The sequence below is a fragment of the Falco naumanni genome, chromosome Z (genome assembly GCF_017639655.2).
Source record: "Falco naumanni isolate bFalNau1 chromosome Z, bFalNau1.pat, whole genome shotgun sequence".
NCBI lineage: Eukaryota > Metazoa > Chordata > Aves > Falconiformes > Falconidae > Falco > Falco naumanni.
The window spans coordinates 85,692,585-85,714,721 of record NC_054080.1 but is presented as its reverse complement, the minus strand read 5'-3'; the positions used below and the strand labels follow the sequence as shown (position 1 = coordinate 85,714,721).

General features: G+C 37.9%; 1 protein-coding gene across 4 annotated transcripts in view; it reads right to left on the bottom strand.

The window, feature by feature from the left end:
- WDR7 (WD repeat domain 7) overlaps positions 1–22,137 on the bottom strand; it is a 142,030-nt gene that overhangs the window by 90,326 nt on the left and 29,567 nt on the right. For 3 of the 4 annotated variants that reach the window (XM_040580958.1, XM_040580957.1, XM_040580955.1), the window contains exons 12-19: positions 21,050–21,270; positions 20,168–20,363; positions 18,833–19,047; positions 11,933–12,702; positions 11,306–11,394; positions 7,551–7,640; positions 5,994–6,112; positions 4,221–4,344 (exon numbers count right to left, since the gene is read on the bottom strand). In XM_040580958.1, the coding sequence (XP_040436892.1) occupies positions 4,221–4,344; positions 5,994–6,112; positions 7,551–7,640; positions 11,306–11,394; positions 11,933–12,702; positions 18,833–19,047; positions 20,168–20,363; positions 21,050–21,270 (1,824 nt within the window). The remainder of the gene's footprint in view (positions 1–4,220; positions 4,345–5,993; positions 6,113–7,550; positions 7,641–11,305; positions 11,395–11,932; positions 12,703–18,832; positions 19,048–20,167; positions 20,364–21,049; positions 21,271–22,137) is intronic. The other variant, XM_040580956.1, reaches the window with a different exon arrangement.

Below are 22,137 nucleotides of genomic sequence, written 5' to 3'. Positions count from 1 at the left end.
ACAGCATATTCATTATTTCAGACCTTTTATATTTATTTTGCTTTTCAGTCATAAGGATTATTACTTGAAGCAGTTTAAAAAGAGACACAATTTAAGGATAGCTATTTCAGTTTCTTTAATTTCGCACTGCCACATTTAAGATTTTTACTTAAAAAGAAACACTAATTTGATACAAGCATTTACCTGAATGAACTGGGTTTTAGCAATACGGGAAGCAAGAGACGTGCCTATACTTTATTTCTGGGCAGAACATACTGAAAACAGATTTCTACAGAGCCTGAGCAGCACTGCCTGCGCCCTGGCAGTCCATGACGGGCAGCCTGCCTGCCTCGCATTAATTCACTCCGCACCACTCTGATCGATCCTGTGCAGCTCTCAGCCACCTCGCGTGCGCTGCCTGTCTGCCGGCTCCATCCGCATCCCACACGAACACAAAGGCTGGGGCAAGATAACCTTCTGCTTTCCATTAAAGCCACAGTAGCCATTTTTCTATCTGCAATGACGTCACATACTTAAAAATACTTCTGTCCCTCCAGGGCTCGGTGGACAGCCCTACCACCAAAAGCTTGCAGGTGTCCCACTGCAACAGATCCCTAGAACCACACCTTCAACATTTTAAGAAAATGTTTACACTGACTGAGGTAAAATAAATAAATAGAAGCAGCAAAACACAAACATAATATAGCAAAACATAAACATAATATCCAAAGAAATCCCTTTCAAAAGATAAATTAATTTGCAGAATCCCTTTGACACTGAAGACAGCCCTTGCTCTTAAAAGTAAACAAGGAGAAAAAAGCAGTAACATTTTTTCCCTTTTTGTACTTCAGCTGAAAAGGCATCCTTGTGGCAACTGCCCCACAGAGTATGCAGCATTTCAGAAACAATCCTATGCGGTGCAAATGAGGAGCAGACAAGGCCATAGCAAATATTTACAGTCATATGACATAATCTTAGTAGATACAAGATGACGCTTTGAAAGCTTAACTGTTTTACTCCCTGTGGGAGTCTGAAAATACCAACACCTGCAACACCTCTCCTAGGTTTAATTCACAGCATCACTTACACATCCATCCCCATTTGATGTGGGGTCAACAACCTGACGTGCCAATTTTGGATTTGAAGGTCCAAATAAAATAAAGATTTATTGTTCCCCCTACAAGGCACTTTGAAAGGAAGCCTAATGTGTCCGAACATCTGAACTGCAAATCGTGTGATGCAGAAGCTGTGTTGGCAGCCCGAAGCGAGCTGCTCCGAGCAGTGACGGTACAGTGGGCCCGTTTGCAGTGGTCCCTGCAGCGCACACTGGTGGTGTGCTGGCAGGCCCACAAAGGAGAAAAGAAGATCTGCTTGGCTTTCTCCCTGCTCCTCCAGCCCACCATCTACAGGGGGACAATAATCTCTCTTGCATCACTTAAAAGATTAGTAAAAGATAAACCTGTGCACATTTGCCTGTCTTTCAAGTTTGCCGAACTCATTTTGTCAAAACGCTGGGAGACGTGCCAGTTGCTTGATCTGTACAAGTAAGGTCATGTCCCAAAATTGCTACTGGATCCGAGCACCGAATATACAAAAGGGGAGAAAATTTCATCTCTGTTTGCTAGTACTACACACCTGACTCATTCAAGAGGCAACGAAATGCATATATGACAAAGTATCTTACATCAGCAGCAAGCTTCTGTTATGATTACCACTTGTTTTTTAATTAAAACAAATCTTAATGTGTAAGAGAAGCACTATGTCTACATCATGCATATAAGAACTACTGCAGAGTGGTAACATGCTGGACACAAAAATATGCTGTTAATAAATTATGTCTCTATATCAAGAGGCAAAATTGGGAAAAGGGGAGGATGAAGGAATCAAAAAAGTATTTCTTTACTTTTATATTTCTCCTCCTTACCATTCTAGCATAAAACTATACTTTTTGTAAGTCCATTGCATCCATTTTGACAATCCTAAGTATTTTTTACTGTGTTCAGTTCCTCCCCAGACCTTTAAAACCATGTAATTTTTAAATTATGCCTTACAAAGTAACTAATATATGCACTTTAGTCTCTCCCCACAACAGCAACATTTGTAGCTGCTTATTTTGTTTCTCCTTTCCAAAATCCTAATTCTTCTTCACAGCGTCAGCATTTTTGTGTGTGTTTATACAGACGACACTATTAAATGCCTTCTCAGCCCTGTCATTCAGGAGAACCACAGACTCTGCAACCTTAAATCACATAGTTTTCAGCGCTGTTATGTTAATATAAAAAAGTTAATTCCAATGTGTTAGTCATGGCCCGTTTGAAAGGTTTTCAGTATCAGTGCTTTCACAGTACTGAACATTTACATTAAAGTCATTTGTTCAGCCATGTTCAGCTGATTGCTCAATCTTATATTTTCTTCTGGTAATTTAAAACTTTCTTGTTCTGATAGATAGCACATCCTCAATTATATGCTTTGATTTGCTACTGATTAACAGAGGCCAAAATACTGCTGTATACATACTTGAATTGAATGCATATAAAATACTCAAGGTTTTTTCTTAAACCAGTCAGTCCCTTGCTATTGCTCTAAAAATGCATGCCATGCTCCTCACCTGAGCACAAACACAGGCACAAGGCAGAATATTATGCTTCCACCTGACACACACATAAAACACAACTGCATATTCTTCCCTAAAACTTTCAAATATAACTGTTTAAGTAATAAGGAGTACCAGAAGTAGCAAATTACTGAAACTAATACAAATTACTGGTTGCTTTCAAGTACATTAAGAAGTTCCTATTTTGGAAACAGTCAACTGGCTAAAGCAGGCACTCCAGAGTGGTTTATATACACTTCACCCACACAATTATGTCCATAATTTCACACCCAGCAAGGTCATTCCAGTATCACTCCAGAGAAAAGAAATTAGTAATCATCAACAGTTGCTATAGCAGCTACTCCTGAGAGTAAAGGGCAACTATAGCTGTATTCTACAAACTGCGTATAACTGATCTCCTAAGAAAATCAATTAAAAAATACATCCTAATATACAAAATGGCACAAATATCTATCAGTATGAATCAAGGCTCTTTGACATGTCTATACAATACACTTTCACTTATTATTCACTGCTTGGCTGCACATTAACTGTGCAACAACATTCCCATAATAAGGCAAATGCTACATGGCTGACGGCTGTAATTAACAACAGCTTAGCCCTACCAACAAATTCTCAACATCACTTTGAAGTACTGTGTTCCATGTAATTTATGCATTCAGTTTAGATTTAATAAGATTATTACACATCTCAAAAATCAATTGGCATTTAATAGAGATCCTTCTCTGAATAGAAACTACATTCTTCAGTGGAAAAATAATCTCATTTTAAGAAAGATGAGCACCTGCAACTTAAAGCAAACATTCTCATTCATCAAAATATAAGTTCTTACTGGTTTGTTATATACAACAGATGCATCTGGACATTATTCTATAAGGCAAGTTTCTAGATTGATAACTGAATGGAGTATCTCATGATGACGACAGATCTTCCAAGAATACGCTCTTAAGAGTCTGTACCACCCCTGCTTTGACAAAAATGAATAAAATGAAAACAGGTATTTTTTGGGAGAAATACTACTAATTACATAGGGGTCCATAGCCATTTATCAGGAGAATAATCTTTACCCAGTAGCTCCTGGCAGCACTTGGTAACCAATGGCCCCCACTGGGCAGGAGCTGTTGCATGAAGTGGTGAACAGACTCTGATGGACATACACTGCACCACCCTGCATTAGTCCCTTTCAGAATCCCTTTATACTCTTGGGATGCAAAAGGATCCCTTTATAACAATTCCTATTATCTAATTATACATTCTTTGAAAAGGAACGTCAACATTTTACCACCAGTACCTTGTAATTTTATCAGCCCTTTTCATAGGGGGTTTCTTCCCTAAAAACTCCAAACTACAGGCTAGTCCCAACAGAAGGGCCAGCCTTCACAAAAGACACTCCAATCCCAATGAGATGTTGAATAAGTAGATTGAACGCTTCAGTACATCAGTGACGTTAAGTAATTTCATGATTGCAAAATTACTTTGAAAATGTCAAGAAATTCTTCTATATAACTCTAGATTTTTCCCCTAGAATTTCCCCTAGATTGGTAGCACTATTCATAATTTTGTGTACAAAATGCCTTCTTTAACTAAACAATCAAGTTACTTTCAGGTTTAACACAGCATTACTTACGTGATATCACACTGTCAATGTACTGTGGTAAATAAGGAGCCCACGCATCAATCGTTTCTTTCCGACCTGCCTGCTCGATTCTTCTCAGTTCTGCTAGCAACAGGGCCTGGGCAGCTTCTCTTACCTGTAAAGAAAATCCACAGGAATGTCATACAAACTCCAATATCAAATACTTATCAGTATGTTTTCAGTTTAATTTAGCAAGAACAAAAAGCACCACTTTAAAAAGTCTACAGGAAACGAAGCTTTTAGCAGACCTTCATTCTGCCCTACCCCTCTCCACCTTCAACACAGATGCAAAATAACCACAAACATGACCCAACTGTGATGACTCTCAACAGGACACAGCAAAGATGTGCAGCCCCACGAGAAAACCAGGGGATGAAGGTCACAATTCAGCCCCTAGCATGAGTGCAGTGCATAAACCAAACAGCTGTCCCATCTCCTCCTGGCCTTCGTGGACGTGCCTTTCTCAGCACAGACGGCAAGGCTGGCCGAGGCAGCCTCCCATCCCATAAAGTGAACAGCAAGACAGGTTTCTCATTCAAGGAGATGAGGCTAAACCTTATGTCTGTGCTGATGCATCAAAAGGCCATCAAAATTCTAGTTTTCTACAAGCAGCTTGTGATCACCCTTCTCTACAGCAATTCCAAAGTTGGGTCCAAAAATTCAAATGTGCAATGAACAAAGTTTTCTAAATGTCAGGAATGTTGCAATATAAAAACAAAAATAAAATCACTTGAAAATATTTTTTCACATGGGACTTACTCATTTATTCCCTATCATGGAAGACTGAACAATGAAAGCAGAGGGAAATGTACATTAAAATGTTTCCCAAAACCTAAAAAAATAAAACTCACCAACACCCCCCCCCCCCCCCCCCTCCCAACCAAACTGAGTTTTTACACAACAAATACCAAATACTATCTGGTACTACCTCTCCCTCATTAATATCACTTGTTCCACCTGAAGAGTTCATAAATACACACATTTTTGGTCTAAAAGATTTAACATACAAGGAAGTGATTTGATCAAGGGAAAATAAAAAATTGTGGACAAAGAGAATATTAATACGCTACCCTGACATCCAAGGATATCCAGTAACTGGAGCTCAGCTGCTTACTTAATGAGTCTCAAAGTAATTACCCTGTCAGGTAATTATCTCACAGTATATCCTTCCTAGCAAAAGAATAAGCCATCAGGTGGCAAAAAACATATTCCCGGTTAAGTTACAGGAGTGCTGAGGATCTTCAGTCTACAGCCCAGCTCTGTCACTCCTTTCCTACGTGAAAAGCTGCACAGTCAACAAATTTTTCTGCCACAACAGCACAGGTGTAGTGTTAAGGCCCACTAGTCATTTATCAAACAGCTGGTGACAAACCATTTACTGGCTACTGTATACACACTCCAAAAAACAAAGCAACTCATCAGTCTCTTGAAAAATATAGGGTAGTTTTTTTAATTCTCTTAAGATTCTTAATGGAATCACAGAAGTTTTTAATCCAGTAATTTCCTTAAAAAGGTATGTACATCATCCAGAAGGTAAAAAAACCCACCCAACATACATATATATATGTATATATTTATATATGATCACATTTCCAACATTTTGATAGGTTACCTGGAAAATTAACTTCCTGAATCCGAAATAAGAAGTGCAGGAATTAGTGTCAGAAAACAGTTAGGTATTTTTTATATTAATGGAAAATGTGATCAGTAGAAAAGAACATAAAACCCAAAAAACCTAGAGTACAAAACTACTACTGAAATCACCTCCAAGCATCGATCCTGCCACCTGCGAGCCAGCATCTCCAGAAGGGGAGGTCTGAATTTATCCAGTCCCAACAGGTCAGGGAGCATTACGCAGTGCATAGCAGCGAGCTGGCTCCACCCTGCAAAAACACATCACAACAGGAAGATAAACATAATAAATACCAAAGCAATTTAAAGTTCAAAATGCCATCAAGTAAATTTACATTGGCTACTGGCCTGGTGTAAATTCAGGAGATGGTGGGAGAAAGAGGGGAGAGGAAAAAAATAGAATCAATTTTGCAGCAGAACAACAGAATTGTTCCTTCTGCCATGGGAACCTGGGGCTCACCCCACCATGGGCTGCACCCCGGTTTTACCGATACCAGCTGACCTCAGGGCAGGCTGCACAGTGCATATGCTTTATGTATCGGACAGGAATGAGCTTTTCCAGGCATAAATCATGCCTCATGAACTAGCTGGTCAGATCTCAAACACATGCAATGAGACATCAGCAGAAGGCTGGCTCAAATCAGTCCTGATTAAACACAAACATCCCTCTTCCTCCCCAGTCCCCAATTTTTATCAAAAGCATAAGCCATGGTTCTGAGTTCAAGATTTAGATGACCTCTTCAAACCATATTGAGCATTAATTTAATTATACTTAATGTCCTAAAAGCAAATGCGACATAATTCTATTACAGAAAACTTGGCATATGAATTACCACTAGGAAAGTTTATGTAGAGTTTTCTGGCCTGTTTCAAAAGGCACACAAATACGTACAAGCTCACGTTTGTCTGCTACCTCTATCTTTCCATCTAAATCTTATTTCAACATGCTTACTTCAGGTGCATTTATACTACAAGCCTGCAATATTGTGTAGTTAAAACCAGTAAAGATAAGCATATCAAGCTCAAACAACATAGCTTGTAAAAACACTTGTAAAGTACTCCACAGAAGAATTCTTTTAGTATTATGCTCTACATTGACTTGAAAAACTGAAGAAATACTTGAGGTGAGCATATAGATCTATACTTTTAAACTGTCAGTAAAACTGAGCATAAAAATCAAAATATTTTAAGTAATAAAGCTCTTAATGGTGCTCCAAGAAAAGAAATCATGTCGATTTTCCTTAAAGAAAAACGGATTAAAAAGAGGCATTTCCAGTTTAAGAGTGCTGTTTCTACTTGAGTTGCAGGAAAGCGGGAATTTATAACTTAGCAAGGCACGTGTTGTGGCTTCTCTCCTTCATATATGATGGGTAAAGGCATGTGTATTTTCTCTACTTAAAAAAGGCCGAGATTTTTTGTCAAAAGACAACACCGAACCCAAACAAGATCCGAAATATCATCTTTGGTACACCAGTTGAGAAGTGAATTTACAGACAGCCCTAGACACACAAACTGGATCTGCTCACCCTCTACCAGCATTAAATGCAAAACATATAAAAACCCCTCATTGCCTCTGTTTTTGCAAAGAAAAATTCCTACATAGATAAAATTAAAGTCATGTCATAACAATGATAAAGGACATTAGTTGAAAGTAAAAGACAAATAGATAGAAAAGTGAGGAAAGAATACCTTCATTGACTAAGAAACAGGTATGTAAAGTAGGAGCAGTGTCAGAGCCAGAGTGACCAGCTTCAGTGCTAGAAGAAACAGCAGGAGCAACTTGCAGAGGTAAGAAGAAATAAAGAGAAAAAAAATAGGAAAGTGAGGATAGCAGCTTCTGAAGAACAGATTAGTATCACTGAAGAATGAAAAACAAAACTGGAGGAAATTGTGATAATATTAAACTTAAAAAAAATTCTAGGCTTTACAAGTGCAATGCCAGTGAGAGGAAGACATGCAGCTGCAGAGAAACACAGATACACCAACAGAAACTTGCATGTTTTGAAAAGACAAAAGTACTCATACATAAAGCAATTACAAACATGTCTTTAGATAGTGAGATTTGATTTGACAGCACGTTCAACTATGAACTTTAAAAACAGGAGTTTCACTGTTTGTTCTTTTGCTTTTCGCATAGTTATGAGAAATTTGCACTACTCATTAAAACCCCCAGTAACAACCCCTTTTAAACCTGGGCTGCCCCATCTGTCACTCTAAAATGTCACAGAACATATTACTGATGGTTGATTTTAATATAAGTTCATTTTAAATGTGTCTCCATCCAAATAATTTTAAGCGTAAACCAAAGAAAGGACTAAAAACTTAAAGCAGAAGCATACACACCATACAATGTAAGACTACAGGCAAGCAACTACAGAAGAGCACAGTTCAAGCATGTTACTCAAAACAGCATCCATGACATTTATTTTGTAAATGACATCATTTCTTGGTGCAAATGTAATTTAAAAGCAGTTCTAAACATTATACTTCCACTAATGCTTCATGACTTAATATTATCACATGAAAAGACGCGCAGACCTTATGGCATACAAATGCTACAACCCGAGGTCAACGTGGAGATTTAGAGGTCACTATCTGACACTTCCTTCCTATAGAGAAATTACCATATGTCATGCACAAGCATCTTCAAATTAATCTCCCTCTTTTATTCCGTTGCAGAACAACAATGGGTTCAAGCTCCTGAACAGATTAAGCATTGTCTTCTGAATGGTCTGTTTGCTTTTCATGCAGTGAACTTCTTTTGCCACTGTGGGACATCTGCATCAAAACTACTTTTTCCATACTTCCCACAGAAATGCGACATGATGGCACGTGTACAGGATGATTAGCATAAATCACTTCGTAACAGCAAAACCTAGTTTCAGTAGATGTATAAAAAAAGCTATTTACTTTATGAAAAAGATTGTTTGTCAAAACACAAAACTACCCCAAACTGAAGTCTCACTCTGAAGCTCCTTTTTTTGCCTTATTTTGTTGTAGTAGTTTGTGCTCTTCCAGTATCAGTAATTACAACAATGACTGTAATGGAAGCAGCTGGCCCTGCAGACGAACAGCATAGAGCTGTGCTTGTCTCACAACAAATACTGGTCAAATTGATGAGGATCAAGCATGTCATAAAATACATTAATTGTGTATCTAACTGATTTTTAAGAATAATAGCACTAGAAATTTCCAAATAGCAAGATACTGCAAGTAGTGCGCAACAGGATGTAAAGGCAAGACACTAAGGAAACTTATGACCTAAGAGTACCCCTTAGAAACCAACCCATTTTTCCCCAAAAGCCTGTGATACATGCCACCAAACAGAAAGAAAATAATGATTTAGGAACAGGAGGATTTTTCTGTTATTTTTGACAGCACACAATTGTCTCAAGAAGTTATAAATATTTCCAATAGGTAACTAAAGTACGTCTATCTCCAAAATTAGCAAAGCTATTTCAACACAAAATTACATAGTTTTCATTTGGGAAAGAAAAACTACAATGGAACTGTATCTTATCAAAACACAGACTCTCTCTGTGATGAATATGTTTTTCTTGCATCGAATTTGCTACGTAGACACCATCTCTGAGAAATCCTGACATTTCAATTAATTATATTTCAAAGAGGAAAAGTAAGTGGCTGTAGAAAAAACCCACCCAAAAACAAAACCAAAAAAGTCCCACATATTGAAACAAGAGCCCTGCTTCTTTTTTATTTCTGCTTTCTGTTTTTGACTGCTACTTCTCTATTTATGTAGCAATCTTGATCATGAAAGAAGCTTCACACATACCACTCCTGGAAATTATTTTCCCTTTCCAGCCAAGATCACAGTAGATAAATATTTCTATTTAAGAAAGGAACAAATAGACAAATGTTGCTGATGGGCGAGTTTCTTCCTCAGATATAAACATCCCCTATTTTTCACGTGAGTGAAGAAAACCACAGTTGATTTGTATTAGAGCTAGCAAGCACAACGTAAGTGCAGTTTTTGAAGACCTGAATATATCTTTAATGTACATCTTTAAAGATTGTACATTGCAGTAAATACCACAATGACAAAGTATTTGTATTCTGCAAAATACAATCATTTTACATATTGCAAGTTTCTCTGTATTCATATAGATTGAAAAGACAAAGTTTTAACAGTTAACAGGGAAAAGTTAAAAATAGAAGATAATTGCCATTTTCAAAGGAAACTTTAAATAAATCCTAAATGATATCTGCTTTATAGATTAGTTAAAACAATAACCAAATACATAATCTAAAAAGGAAAACCCTTTCCTATTCTGCCCTGCAGCATATTCAGGCAGCTGGGCTCACATCCACAAAAATCCCAACGAACTGTAAGAAGAGCAATGATGTATATACTTTTCCTCTTTATCATACAGCAAAACACGTATGACAAAGGTTACAATCATACATTCCCCTCTAGCCATACACAACCTCCAACTGGTCCCATGCAGATTGTATCCCCGTTATCGCCAGTGGGTAAATCCCACATACCACCCTTCCCCTTTCGGGCACCACCAGCACGCTGCGCTGCATCACCCTCGCTCCCCGTGAGCCTGCATGGCTGTCTCCCCACGAGTGCCCCCATGTTCTTCCCAACAGTTCCCTTGCTCCTTAGCTTTGAGCTCAAGTCATAACTGGCCACATCACAGTAGTTTACATTTACTTTATTTCTGGCATTAAGAGGGGTAGTTCATTTGCCCCATCAAACGGCAGCTCTGTGTTTCAAGAGCAGGCAGGAAGGCACCTCCCCTTCCTCCGTGTCTCCAGTCCCAGCAGGACTGTTTCCCACGTGCTACTGCTGCCCAGAAGAAGTCCTAGTCCCTGTTCCACTCTACTCCAGCAGAAAATTAATGTTTAATCATGTGTACATCCTTCTTTTACATCCCATGTTTTTCTACTTCCTGTACTTAACCATTATATTTACAAAAAGAAAGATATAATGCAGACTATCAGATGGTCTTCAGTATCATCCACTGCCACCTTTCATAACTGCGAGTGATAAAAGTAGCAACAGCAGCAGAGGTACGGTTAAAATAAAATATCTTCCTCCTCAAAAAAAAGGAGGGGAAATGTATACATACTACTTATATGTGTTTATGCTTTAGTTCATAACAAACATTTTTGTATTTGTCCATATAGCCCTCAGTGACAGACTTTAAACCTCTTACTATCACCACACCACCACAATGCTTGGAGTACTTAAAATAGGCAAAAAATCATTCTCAGAGACTGACTTCATGACAGTATCAGCATCTTACATTGATTCTTAAAAAGGTCTGAGTCATTAAAATTTTTATCTAGAATATTACACTACTTTTTCCTCCCACATAGAAGCTAGCGATATTTTTAGCACTTGATAGTAAGGTGATCATTTCAGTGTCAAGAACTGAAATGACATACCAAATTGTTCCAAAGCACGTGATTTTTACCTTGCTTAATTTGTCCTTGGGCTGCGTGACTTGAAACTGAAGGGGGTGCCTTCACTTTTGACATCTCGGGAGTGCCTGGCCTAGGTGGCCTAAACACAAAACATATACGAAGAGGGAGAAGGAGGATACAGGAAGAGGAAAAAAAAGAAAAGATATTATTTGCTAAAGATACTGTAACTAAACAAACTTTGAAAAGCAACCCTATAAACAGTTTGTTTGACAGAAGATAAGTCTTCTAATTTGTAATTCCTAGGCAAGGTTATGTTTCGGTGATAAAACGTTCATCTGTATGCTTTGATTTATTTAGAATGTGACCTATACATTATTAAAACTCTTTGTAACGGAGAACAAGAATTGCCTCTCAGACCTAGCGGTGCATATGTTAATACAGCTTCATGTTCTATTAACGTTGTAAGTTATGTAACTCCAAAGCAACATGGTTATCTTGGCATAAAAAAATACTATGTTCAATAAAGAAGAAAAACACTCAATTCCATCTAGGTACCAAAGGTTTTCATATTCATTTAATACATCAAACCCCAGAGCAAAATTAAATAAAATAAAATGCTGTATTAAAACATAGACTCTGAAAGAATTTATCACAAGTTAAGCGAGTATTTGCCATACCTGGTCGGACCTTTCTTCATGTGGTCTCCAATAAAAGTGGCATTGGTCATACTCATCAATGTGTTGGCCAGTGAGATAACAGAGAGGAGGTGCTGAGTGGTGACGGCACGCGATACACCATACGTCCCCTTTCCCAGTCCTTCCGTAACAGACATTTTCCTTCCTAACTCCACACTATCATATGACAGTTTGCCTACAGGCTGGTTGTAGCCAGGAAGCATCAGAGACATGTGGCCTCCTCTAGACAGGAGGCCAAAGGACACTGAACAGTGTGGCTTCAGCATCCCAAGACGCTCAAGGCAAAGCTCATCTAGAACAGAATTCAGGCCCCAGGCATGAAGACAGGACATAAAAAGCTTTGCTGTATCCATGGTTAGATTATATTCTAACAAAGTTAATGGTTTAGATTTGCTAGAGCGATATTCTGGGTCACCATCTTCTCTCCTCTGCCTTATCGATTCTTCATCCTCATCTTCATCATCAAGAAGATGCTCTTTTATATTCTCTTTGATTGTTTCCTTGACCTGCTGGAAGAGGACAGCTGCTCGTTTACCAGTCAAAAAGGAGCCTCCTTTGTCAGACCCGCCAGAGGCTTTCTGTAAATTCTCTGGAGAAATGAGGGCAGTGTTGGGTCTGGAGGCCTCCTCAGTCAGCAGCTGAATAATCAGGGCTTCTACATCAAAGAAGAGCACGTGTATATCTGGATCTGTTAAGTTAGTCTTTATAGCTTGAACCATCAGGGAGTTATGTGAATATTTAGGTAAATTCCCCTGAAGAAAAAAAAAAAAAAAAAAGGAAAAAAAAAATTGAAATTTCAATTGGACTGCTTTGTTAACACTTTTCACAAACTTAATTCACATATTAAAGAAGCTGTGAATGATCAAAAGTTGAAAACTCACATGGGTATAAAACATGTTATGAGAATATCAGTGAAGAATTTTACAGCACTTTCCACAATGTCAGGAATTTCAGATTTGTGATCAAGTGTTACAATCCTAAAATACAGAAATTTTACTTGCAGAAGTTTATGAGAAAAATAGAGCTCTCTAGATAAGACAGAAGTTCGCATTTCTTTCTCCTGAATTCTACAAGATAATAGTTATACTCCAAGGAACAATAAAATGTCATTATTTTATTATGAAACTTAAAACACATTAAGTATTTCATATGTAGATATTGAAATATAGTATCAATTTAAGCCATTGGAAAATGAATAATCTACTAAATAATGTACTAATAAATTTGTCCAGATACGTAATTAGCTTGTTGCTTGTTCACTTCGCTACTTGAGTCCAACTTCCTCCTCCTTCCCCTCCTCCCGAGGGAGAAGAAAAAAAAAGTAAATGTAAGGGGATAAAAGCAGAAAAAAGTCAGAAGAGGCGATTGGACAAAATGAATGTAAGTATTGTGAGAACCTTATTCTTCCTAACCAAAGTTATGCTCAAGTCCTTAGTTTCCCCAAAACAGTGAAAGAGAATCTTTCAACAGAAATAACCTCTGTTGAGATGTAAGTAAAATACTAATTGCAAACCAGGAGAATTAACAGCCTGAAAGGCATAAGGTTGACCAATCATGTTTGATGCACAGAAATACAAAGTCAGAGCAAGAAAACCATCCAGGAGAAGCAGTTCCCAGGTTCCGTGATGAAGGAGTGTTCCCGGTGTTGCGTTAGTTACTGCAGAAGTTAAACCCTGTGCTCACCTGGCAGCTAAGGCTAAGGGAGCACATAAACCCCATTACCCTACACGGGTCTTAACAAGAGTGGCAGGAGAGGTGGTACTTCCTCTACAACTTACAGAGGCTGAATCGTTTGTTTCGAAAACATCAGCCTTTACTGAAAGTAGAATTAACCCAAAAGTTCTTAATGTATCACCAATAAAAGCAATGCAGTCAAGGCTCCTATATCTTTTCTCATCTGTAACTCAACTGCCTTAACATTAATATGAACTCTTTCAGTTTGGCAGTCTAAAATTGCCATTCTCTGGGGTCTTTTTTAAGCCACAAAAGCACATTTTACAGCAGGATAGTTACTTAGAAATTAACAGGGCTTGCAGTTTCTATATATGCACAAATAGGTATGCATATATATAGACGCATACACTATAAATACATCTGGCTATATAAATAATACACTATATATGACACAAAAATCTGAACTTACTGTATATATACCTGAATCCCTAATAGGTTTTCCCCCTATTCTATATGCACCCTGATATATTGCTTCCTTTGTTCCCTGACCTGAAGCACATCTTATGAAGCCTTAAATACCCTGCATCAGTAGGAATGGCCACTCCTGAGGAATCTGCCACGCTGCAAAACTACATTATTTCTACCAACACCCATTATCTTGTATTTTTCAACCCCTTTCCTTCTACTTCTGAACACTAACAAATGTATTTATCACTGTGAATCAAATTAATATTCTACTATAGAAACAAATGTATATTCTGCTTAACATCTTAGAAATGCATTGGACATGCATATGTACCATTTATTATTTCTCAAGGACTTCTGTCAAGCCAGTAAGCATTTGTAGTCCTACAACTATTTGGCTGCTTTAGGTTTTGTAAAAATTTCATAGCACATGTTTAAAAACTAAGTAATTTTTATATATTCCTTTCCCACTGTAACTGTAAAGACCCCCAAAATGCTGTTGGCATGAAAGAATATATTACCCATCACATGTTCAATTGCTGTTCCGCTGTCTGTACCTGCTTTGAAATTAGCATACTCAAGGTTCTCAGTCACACAGATTTGTCTCTCATAAAGCACTCTGCTTTTTCTGTGGCTATTAGTTGCTGTACATCCCTGAAGACTGTAAGATTGCTTTTTATAGTAAAACATTTTCAGAGGAAAAACTGACCTCTCCAAAGTTTTACATTGTATTTGGAAAGTGATGGGCTCAGAGGAGGCTCCAGTACCCTGACCTGCCATCAAGAGCAGCTGATGATAGAGCCACAGCTTCCTCACGATTCATTTCTGACTGCTGCTTTGGAGCAATGCAAGAATAACCTCTGCCTTTGACTGTTTCACAGCAAAAGGCTCAGGGGGAAAAATGAAGAGCAAGACACTGCTCCTTAAACCTGTCTAAACATAATATACACAAAGCGTGTTTATCTAAAGCAATCCACTATCTTAGTCTTATTTGATATCATAATCTTAATTTTTCTGCCACACTAATACTTTAATTTGCAGGCTCTTAAGGCTGCTCATATTTTGCTTAGAATGAATACCCATGTGTATTTTACTGTATGGAGCTGAAGCAGAGAAGAGCAAGTACAATTATTTGTTTGCTTGCTGCACTCAGTAGTTCTTGTTCACTTTCAGAGGATGATTCTCAGCAAATGCACGTATATATTTTACATTATTCCAATGCACTCACTTTGTAACAAACCAACAAGATATGAAAAGCATACACACACACATAGAGCAATATTCAAAACATATCAAAAGACTCTCCAACAACGGAATGCAGACCTGGCAAAGTCTTCAATATCATCTGCTAGATGATATTGCTAGAAGATTTTTTTTTCTGTCTTTCCTCAAAATTAAAATTAATTTCACTTATGTAATGAAGTTAAGCTACTACCGGAATGAAAATTCACATTTGGTCAGAGGGATTATGAAAGAAAAATTAAACAGAGACCATCCTCCTTACTCCTTGTCCTTGCATTTCTCGGAGGAGCTGTGGTGTGGTCTAGCTCACCATGCCAGACAAACAGCCAGGGCCTAACACAATCAGAACTAAAGGAACTAGCCAAATTCTGCTCCTTTCTTTGTGGTCAGCTCAGAGAATGAATAAACTATGCTTATTACATAAATTTGCCATGAGAAGCTAATAATGAATAATTGAAATCAGAATAGAAATAATTAAGTATCAATAAACTACAGCTGCAAGTTATGTTCTACCATGCACTGATTTATTCACACATTCCTTACAGAAAAAATCTAGTTATTTTCTCTGAGTGTAATGCAGGTAACTTTTTATTAAACGGTCTCTGGTAGCGGGCACAATAGTAAAATTAAAAGCAGCAACATAACCAGAATATTTTAGCTATTAATCACCACTGACCTACCATATTCCATACCATGAACATCATCATGGTACAGAACACATTTTTCTGTGCTGTGTATCGTGCCTTTGCAGGTAGCAACACCTTCACTGGATGTGAGGAACCTGCACATAGATGTACGTTTGCACAGCACATACAAATGCAACATTCATATTTATGTAAGTGCACAGCCGCACTGGCTGCACCCAAGCCTGAGCACATGTCTATTCATCTATTTGTAGAACCATGATGACGGTATTTTGAGGTGTGCTCTCCCTAAGTGACATTTCTTTTCCAAACCGAACGTGACAGAACGTGGCAAAAGAAATGAAGACGTGACAGAAGCCAAGGCAGCAAGTGGCTGGGGGCAGGGTGCTGCTGCTCTCTGCTGGCCACAGCCCAGGCTGCTGCTGCCTTAGCACTGGCTGAACGGGAAGGGAAAGGCGACAGAAACACAAGCTCTTTTTGTTTGGACTCAGCCACCATTTTTGAATGGCATTGATACACTAAACAAACTTAATACCCGTCTGCTCTGACAGGTCCTTATTAGGAAAAAAGTTACGATGCACGGCAGTGTACTGGAATCGCCGCTCAGAGGAACTGTAAGCAGGACAGCCGCAGGACGGCTAGCTTGGCCATCCTCTAACCCTCTCCCCTGCCCAGAGCAGGATCCACCAGAACAAGGGGCTCAGGGAAAGGAAAGCCTCTTACATACTCCTTTAACACACAGCTACAAGGATATTTTTCCCAGTTTCCTTCAAGATAATTTTGCATTTCCTTCTATTAATCTTTAACAGAAAGATAAAAACTTTTATGTTGGGGGTCACATTCTTTCTGTGACAAAGTTTGTAAAACCCTCACAAGGTCACAACTTTTCTCCACATTTGGCCAAAACAAAAAAATACATGACGACCAAGAGAAAGTTCTTCCTTCAGCTCTCTTATCTGCACTGATACGGTACTGAGCCCACCAGCTAAACTACCATCAATACTTAAGCCTATTTCTAAAAGTTACTGTTGGCTTTTTTCCCCCATCTCTACCAGCTCTGTGATGCTGTCAGCTGCGCATTAGTTTTCAAAATGGTCAGTCCAAGTCCACCAAACTGAAAAAATGAGGCACATTAAAATTAACAGGATATTAAGAACTGACTCTTGCACTGTTCTACTCCCATAGTGAAGTTCCTTAAAATTTTTAAATGGCACTAGCTTTTCGTAGTACATGTCATATGGCACTCCATTTGCTCTTCAGAATAATAAAATTAATGCTATAATGTAAAAATTACTCAATAACAATTTGAAATCCAAGTTACTTCTTATTGTGAGATACCGATTCAGAGAAAGAGATCATTCCTACTTCAAAAAGGAACCCCCCCGCATCTCAAAATATTTAAGGTGCTTCCCACTTGTGCAATAACAACCTGAGTAGAGAAAAATCATCCTCTGCCTCCAGAGATCAACGTGCACGCTCACCATCCTGCTATTGCTCTAATACCTGAACAACTCTTACATTATGATATTACCAGAAGGGTCTACTTACCAGAGTTCTTAATATGAGCATTTGCTCATTGCTCAGATTGGAAAGTAGCCAGTTGTAACATCCATATACACACACTGTCAAGTTTTGTGTTGAATGAACACACGTTTACATACCATGGCTTATACACTTTATCTATACATTGACATATGGTGCTCATGAACAGCTAATGAGTGCTTTTAACAAGTTACTAAGTGATGAATTCAAATGGAACTATCTGTAAATATTTCACTGCTTAATTTCAAAAGTCCTTGAATATTATGTTTTGTGATTTAGGAATCACCTAAGCTCAGCTCATTAATATATTCTGGCATTAAACACTTAAAAGTCTTTCTCAAACTGTAATTATTTTTTAGCATTGAAATTACTTTGGCTCCATTTATATCTATTTGTATATATATTTCAGTAATACTTTTTCTGAACTGTCACAGCAACAGTTATCAAAGTAAAATAAACTCAAGCTGTAGCTCCACCTTCAGCAACATTTGCACGAGTGCATAAAGCATGCCCAACGTGGTGGGTGGGAAGAGGTAAAAAACAAATCAATGCCAGTTCCATTCCTTAAAGTTAGCACAAAACAAAAAGGGTGAGACTTGCTTTTGATTGATACAGATCGCAGGCTGGTTTCTTGTCTACCCATCAATACTACAAATTAACAGAACCTATATAATTGAGCAAATATTCCTGATTCTGTGAAATGCTGCTGAAGTCAGATTTTAAATAAACTGAACCTGAAAAAAAACCCTAACAGCAGAACGCATGTGAAGAGGCAGGTAGCATTACGAACAGTAACATTACTGGGAAACGATATTCAGAGAGGTATGGAAGAGATTGTGTTGGTTGATATTAAAAATAAATTCCCCTCTTTCTAGATAGGTAGCAATATATCTGGTGCATATTCTCCAGGTTCGGTAAGAACTAGAGGTTAAGACAGTGAAAGCAGTACAGAGTTAGGAGACAGTGAAGAGGAAGCTTAAAAGCATTAGACTCCAGCAAGGAAAACCACAACAACTGAAAGCAGAAAATAGAAAAAAACATAAGTAAAATGTGGTTTCAAAATATAACTCTAGATACCACCTGCACTGGAAGCTGCACAACAATGCTGAATGCAGCTGATACTTTTTGTTCAAGGACAGTGAACTCCTAGGACTGACCCAAGGCCAGGCAAAGCTAGTTTATGTCTTTATTAAAATTTCACACAGCTCTGAATAATAACCTTTCCGTTACAACGATGAAGAATTCCCATATTTCATTCAATTATTTATGGAAATAAATGTTTCAGGTACTGCACTAAAACTGATACACAACTTACCTTTTCAGATGCTTCAGAAGCAAGCAGATTAGTGGCAAGAGTCTGTAGTTTCTGATGTGCCACGTTTTTCAGAGCAGCCAGACTACGCCTAGTCATTGCCTGTTTCAGGTTGACGGCAGGATGGCTCAGGGAGTCCACAGCTGCTGGGACTGCCTCGTCACAGGCATTCAGAATTTCCACTGCTGTTATTCCCATCACACACCTGTCCAGCGCACCTGCAAATATTTTGAAAAGCATGGAGTTTAAGCAGAAGCAGTTCAGAATGTCCAAAGTATCTCAAGTACAACAATGGTGAAAATAATTTACACCACAGGATGCAATGCATAAAACTTTGTTGTGTTAACAGCTATTTTTAGAACTAATATTCCTAAAGGCACAGAATTTCCCTAAATTTCCATGAAGTTGAAGTCTGTAAGGAAAAAAAGACATTAACAAAAAATCAAGACGAGTTTAAAAAACCCAGGATGTGATTCTGTACTGACCAGAGAGCAATGACTACAGTTGCTCAACATTTTTAGCAGATGGCTGTTTTCAATCATTTTTAAATCCCTTTCTCACCCAACTACCTGCATGGATTAAGTTTTCCACGATGTATCTCAGGTTCCTCTTTGCTTCCTAGAGCTTGAATCAAAACCCATTCTCATCTAGTTTTCACAATAAGCTGAAAATAATATTCAGACATTATCGTAGGTTTGTGGGTTTTTTTAACCACAAAACTACAGTGAGTTAAGGAGTTAAAAGGTAATTACATAATGCATATATTCTGATGCTTTTTTTACCCTCACTGTCTTCCTTTCAAATATCACAGATTTTTCTCCAACAAAGCTGTTAATATTTTATTCCATTTTGTCCATTCTGTTGACTCATTTTCAGTTTCTTCTAAATTAAGCATTAGTCCCTTTTTTAAAAACACAACAAAACCAAGCAAACGACAAAACAATACAAAACAACAGACAAACACTTTCTTCACTCTGCAGATGATGAAAATATTGTAGATTCAAGGTGCTGCACTTCTACACCAAGCTTTCAGGAAAATTGCTGGGGAAGCACAGTTACTAATACACTGAGAGGACCAATCTTAATTGGTTTCTCTGAAGATGATTAGGAAAACATGTAGGAGGAGAAACAGCCACAGCAAGCTATACTTCTCCAAAACTAAATGAGTTATTCCAAATACTGAAATATGTATTTTAAAAAATGTTACATAATCTACAGATTTTTGAGAATGTGGAAAGTGTGCAAAAAATTTGAAACTCTTCTCTCAGATGCAACTTACACAAAACTATAACCATATATATAAAATTGTTTAATCAATGTCTTTGAACTTAACCTTACCAGTGTCCATTTGCCAAACGTACACAGACCCATCTGAACATCCTACCACGAGGTAATCATCGGAAGGCCTCCATTTTATTACTTGAATAGGGAAAAGGTGACGGGATGCCAACATGATGCATTTTTTTTCCCGCAGACTCAGAAGACCTACTGAATGATCACTGGCAACAGAGCAAATACAGTGCTGGACTCTTGCCTAGTAAAAGGAAAAAAAAAAAAAGAAGAAATCTTAATCATAATGCAGAGTTTGTGTTTAATAATCTCTCATTCACTGGACCAAGCATGGTGATCAACAACCCATTTTATAAACAAAAGCTAGGCACACAAATCTATGGTTAAACCCACTGAGGTCACTAGAAACAGAATTGCACTTGCAGAAATTCTCTTGAATCCAGCCTCTTGCAGATCATAAAGAGCAAACAGGTGTTAAAACCTGTTTTGCTGATCAAAGAAGAGAAACCATGGAAAATCAATGTCATTTAGTTCATTCAATTCTACTCATCCAAGTTATGAGATACAAAATCGCCTTTAAAATCCATGGCCTACCACATTCGCCAACACCTGAGAAAGACTGCTTCCACGTCATGGAAATCCTCTCTCACTGTTAATGCTGTACTAAAATGCTAAGCATTTCCCTAGCTACCTAGGTTTTAATATCCACTTTTTCCACAATTTTTATCCTGTACGTAGCATACATGATGCAAAAAAAGCCAAGATTAACAGAACAATTAAGCTCTTTTTAAGTGTCTGCAAGAGTTATGCATTGGGTCAGTGCTACCTTCTCAGTGTTTCATATTTCACTCACATTGTCATGGATTTGAGGAACCGTACCATTTACGGAAAACGCAAAACAGGTTATCAGACATATTATGTAAAACTTACACTACAGTTTTCTGGTGGAACTAGAAGTTGTGTAATTTCTCCCCCATGTACACAGAAGATATGTTTCATCTCTCCAGAAAATACATCCCATAGGATGACTGAGAAATCCACACCACCTGAGATCAAATACCTTTGATCATAACGAGAAGAAACCTGATGAGGGTACAGCAAGCATGTAATTTTGTTTCGATGGCCTCTGAGAGTCCGGTGAGGTGGCCAACCTGAGGAATGGGGGAAAGGGGGAAAAGACAAGAAGAGAGAAAAAGATGTAATTCAGTAACGATCCAAAACACTGTTCTTGATTTAACCAAAAAAAAAAAAAAATATATATACAGGCATACGGCATTTTTTGACAGAAGCTCTTAGAGGATTAGACATATATTTTGAAGTGTTCATATTTTTTCTTACTGGACATGGACCAAATAATTCCTTTTGCCTTACTGTACAAAGTCACTTTAAAGTAATTCAGTTGTCTTAAAAGTCTCCTCTCCCAAAAAACATTCCAGAAAAAAAATACTTTAAAAGGCCACAAAGGTGTGAAAAAGTAAACTCCCTTCCCCCTCAAACACTAATTTATCCAGGGTTATAACCAAGAGGACCAGAACCAGCAAAATTGCATAATCTTACTCTGCACTGGCCACAACAGCAACATGCAGGTCTGCAGTGTTATGCATTTGGTGCCTGTGCAGAATAAGTTAATGGCATCAAATTTAAATTTAAAAAGGAAAATAATTTTTGTGAACACAAAGCAAGAATGGAGAGACTTCTGTTCACTGAGATCAAATACATCAGTCATATCATTCTCATTGTAAGGTGTTAACTACAGCAAAAGATACTGAGAAAACCCTGTCTTTTCAGATGGCAAATTTAACAAAATGGGCCAGTAAATTAAATATCATGATCAAGTATTCTATGCAATATCTGCATGATGTAGTGGAACTTTTTTCCTCTACATGATTATGCTTTCTAGCAAGCAGAGCAAACTTTAAGTAGAATACATACAGGCACTTCTGTGTTTTTGTGAGTGTAGGAATCACCAATGCTTATTTGTGGAATAATGTATCAGCTTCAAGGCAATTCAACTTCAC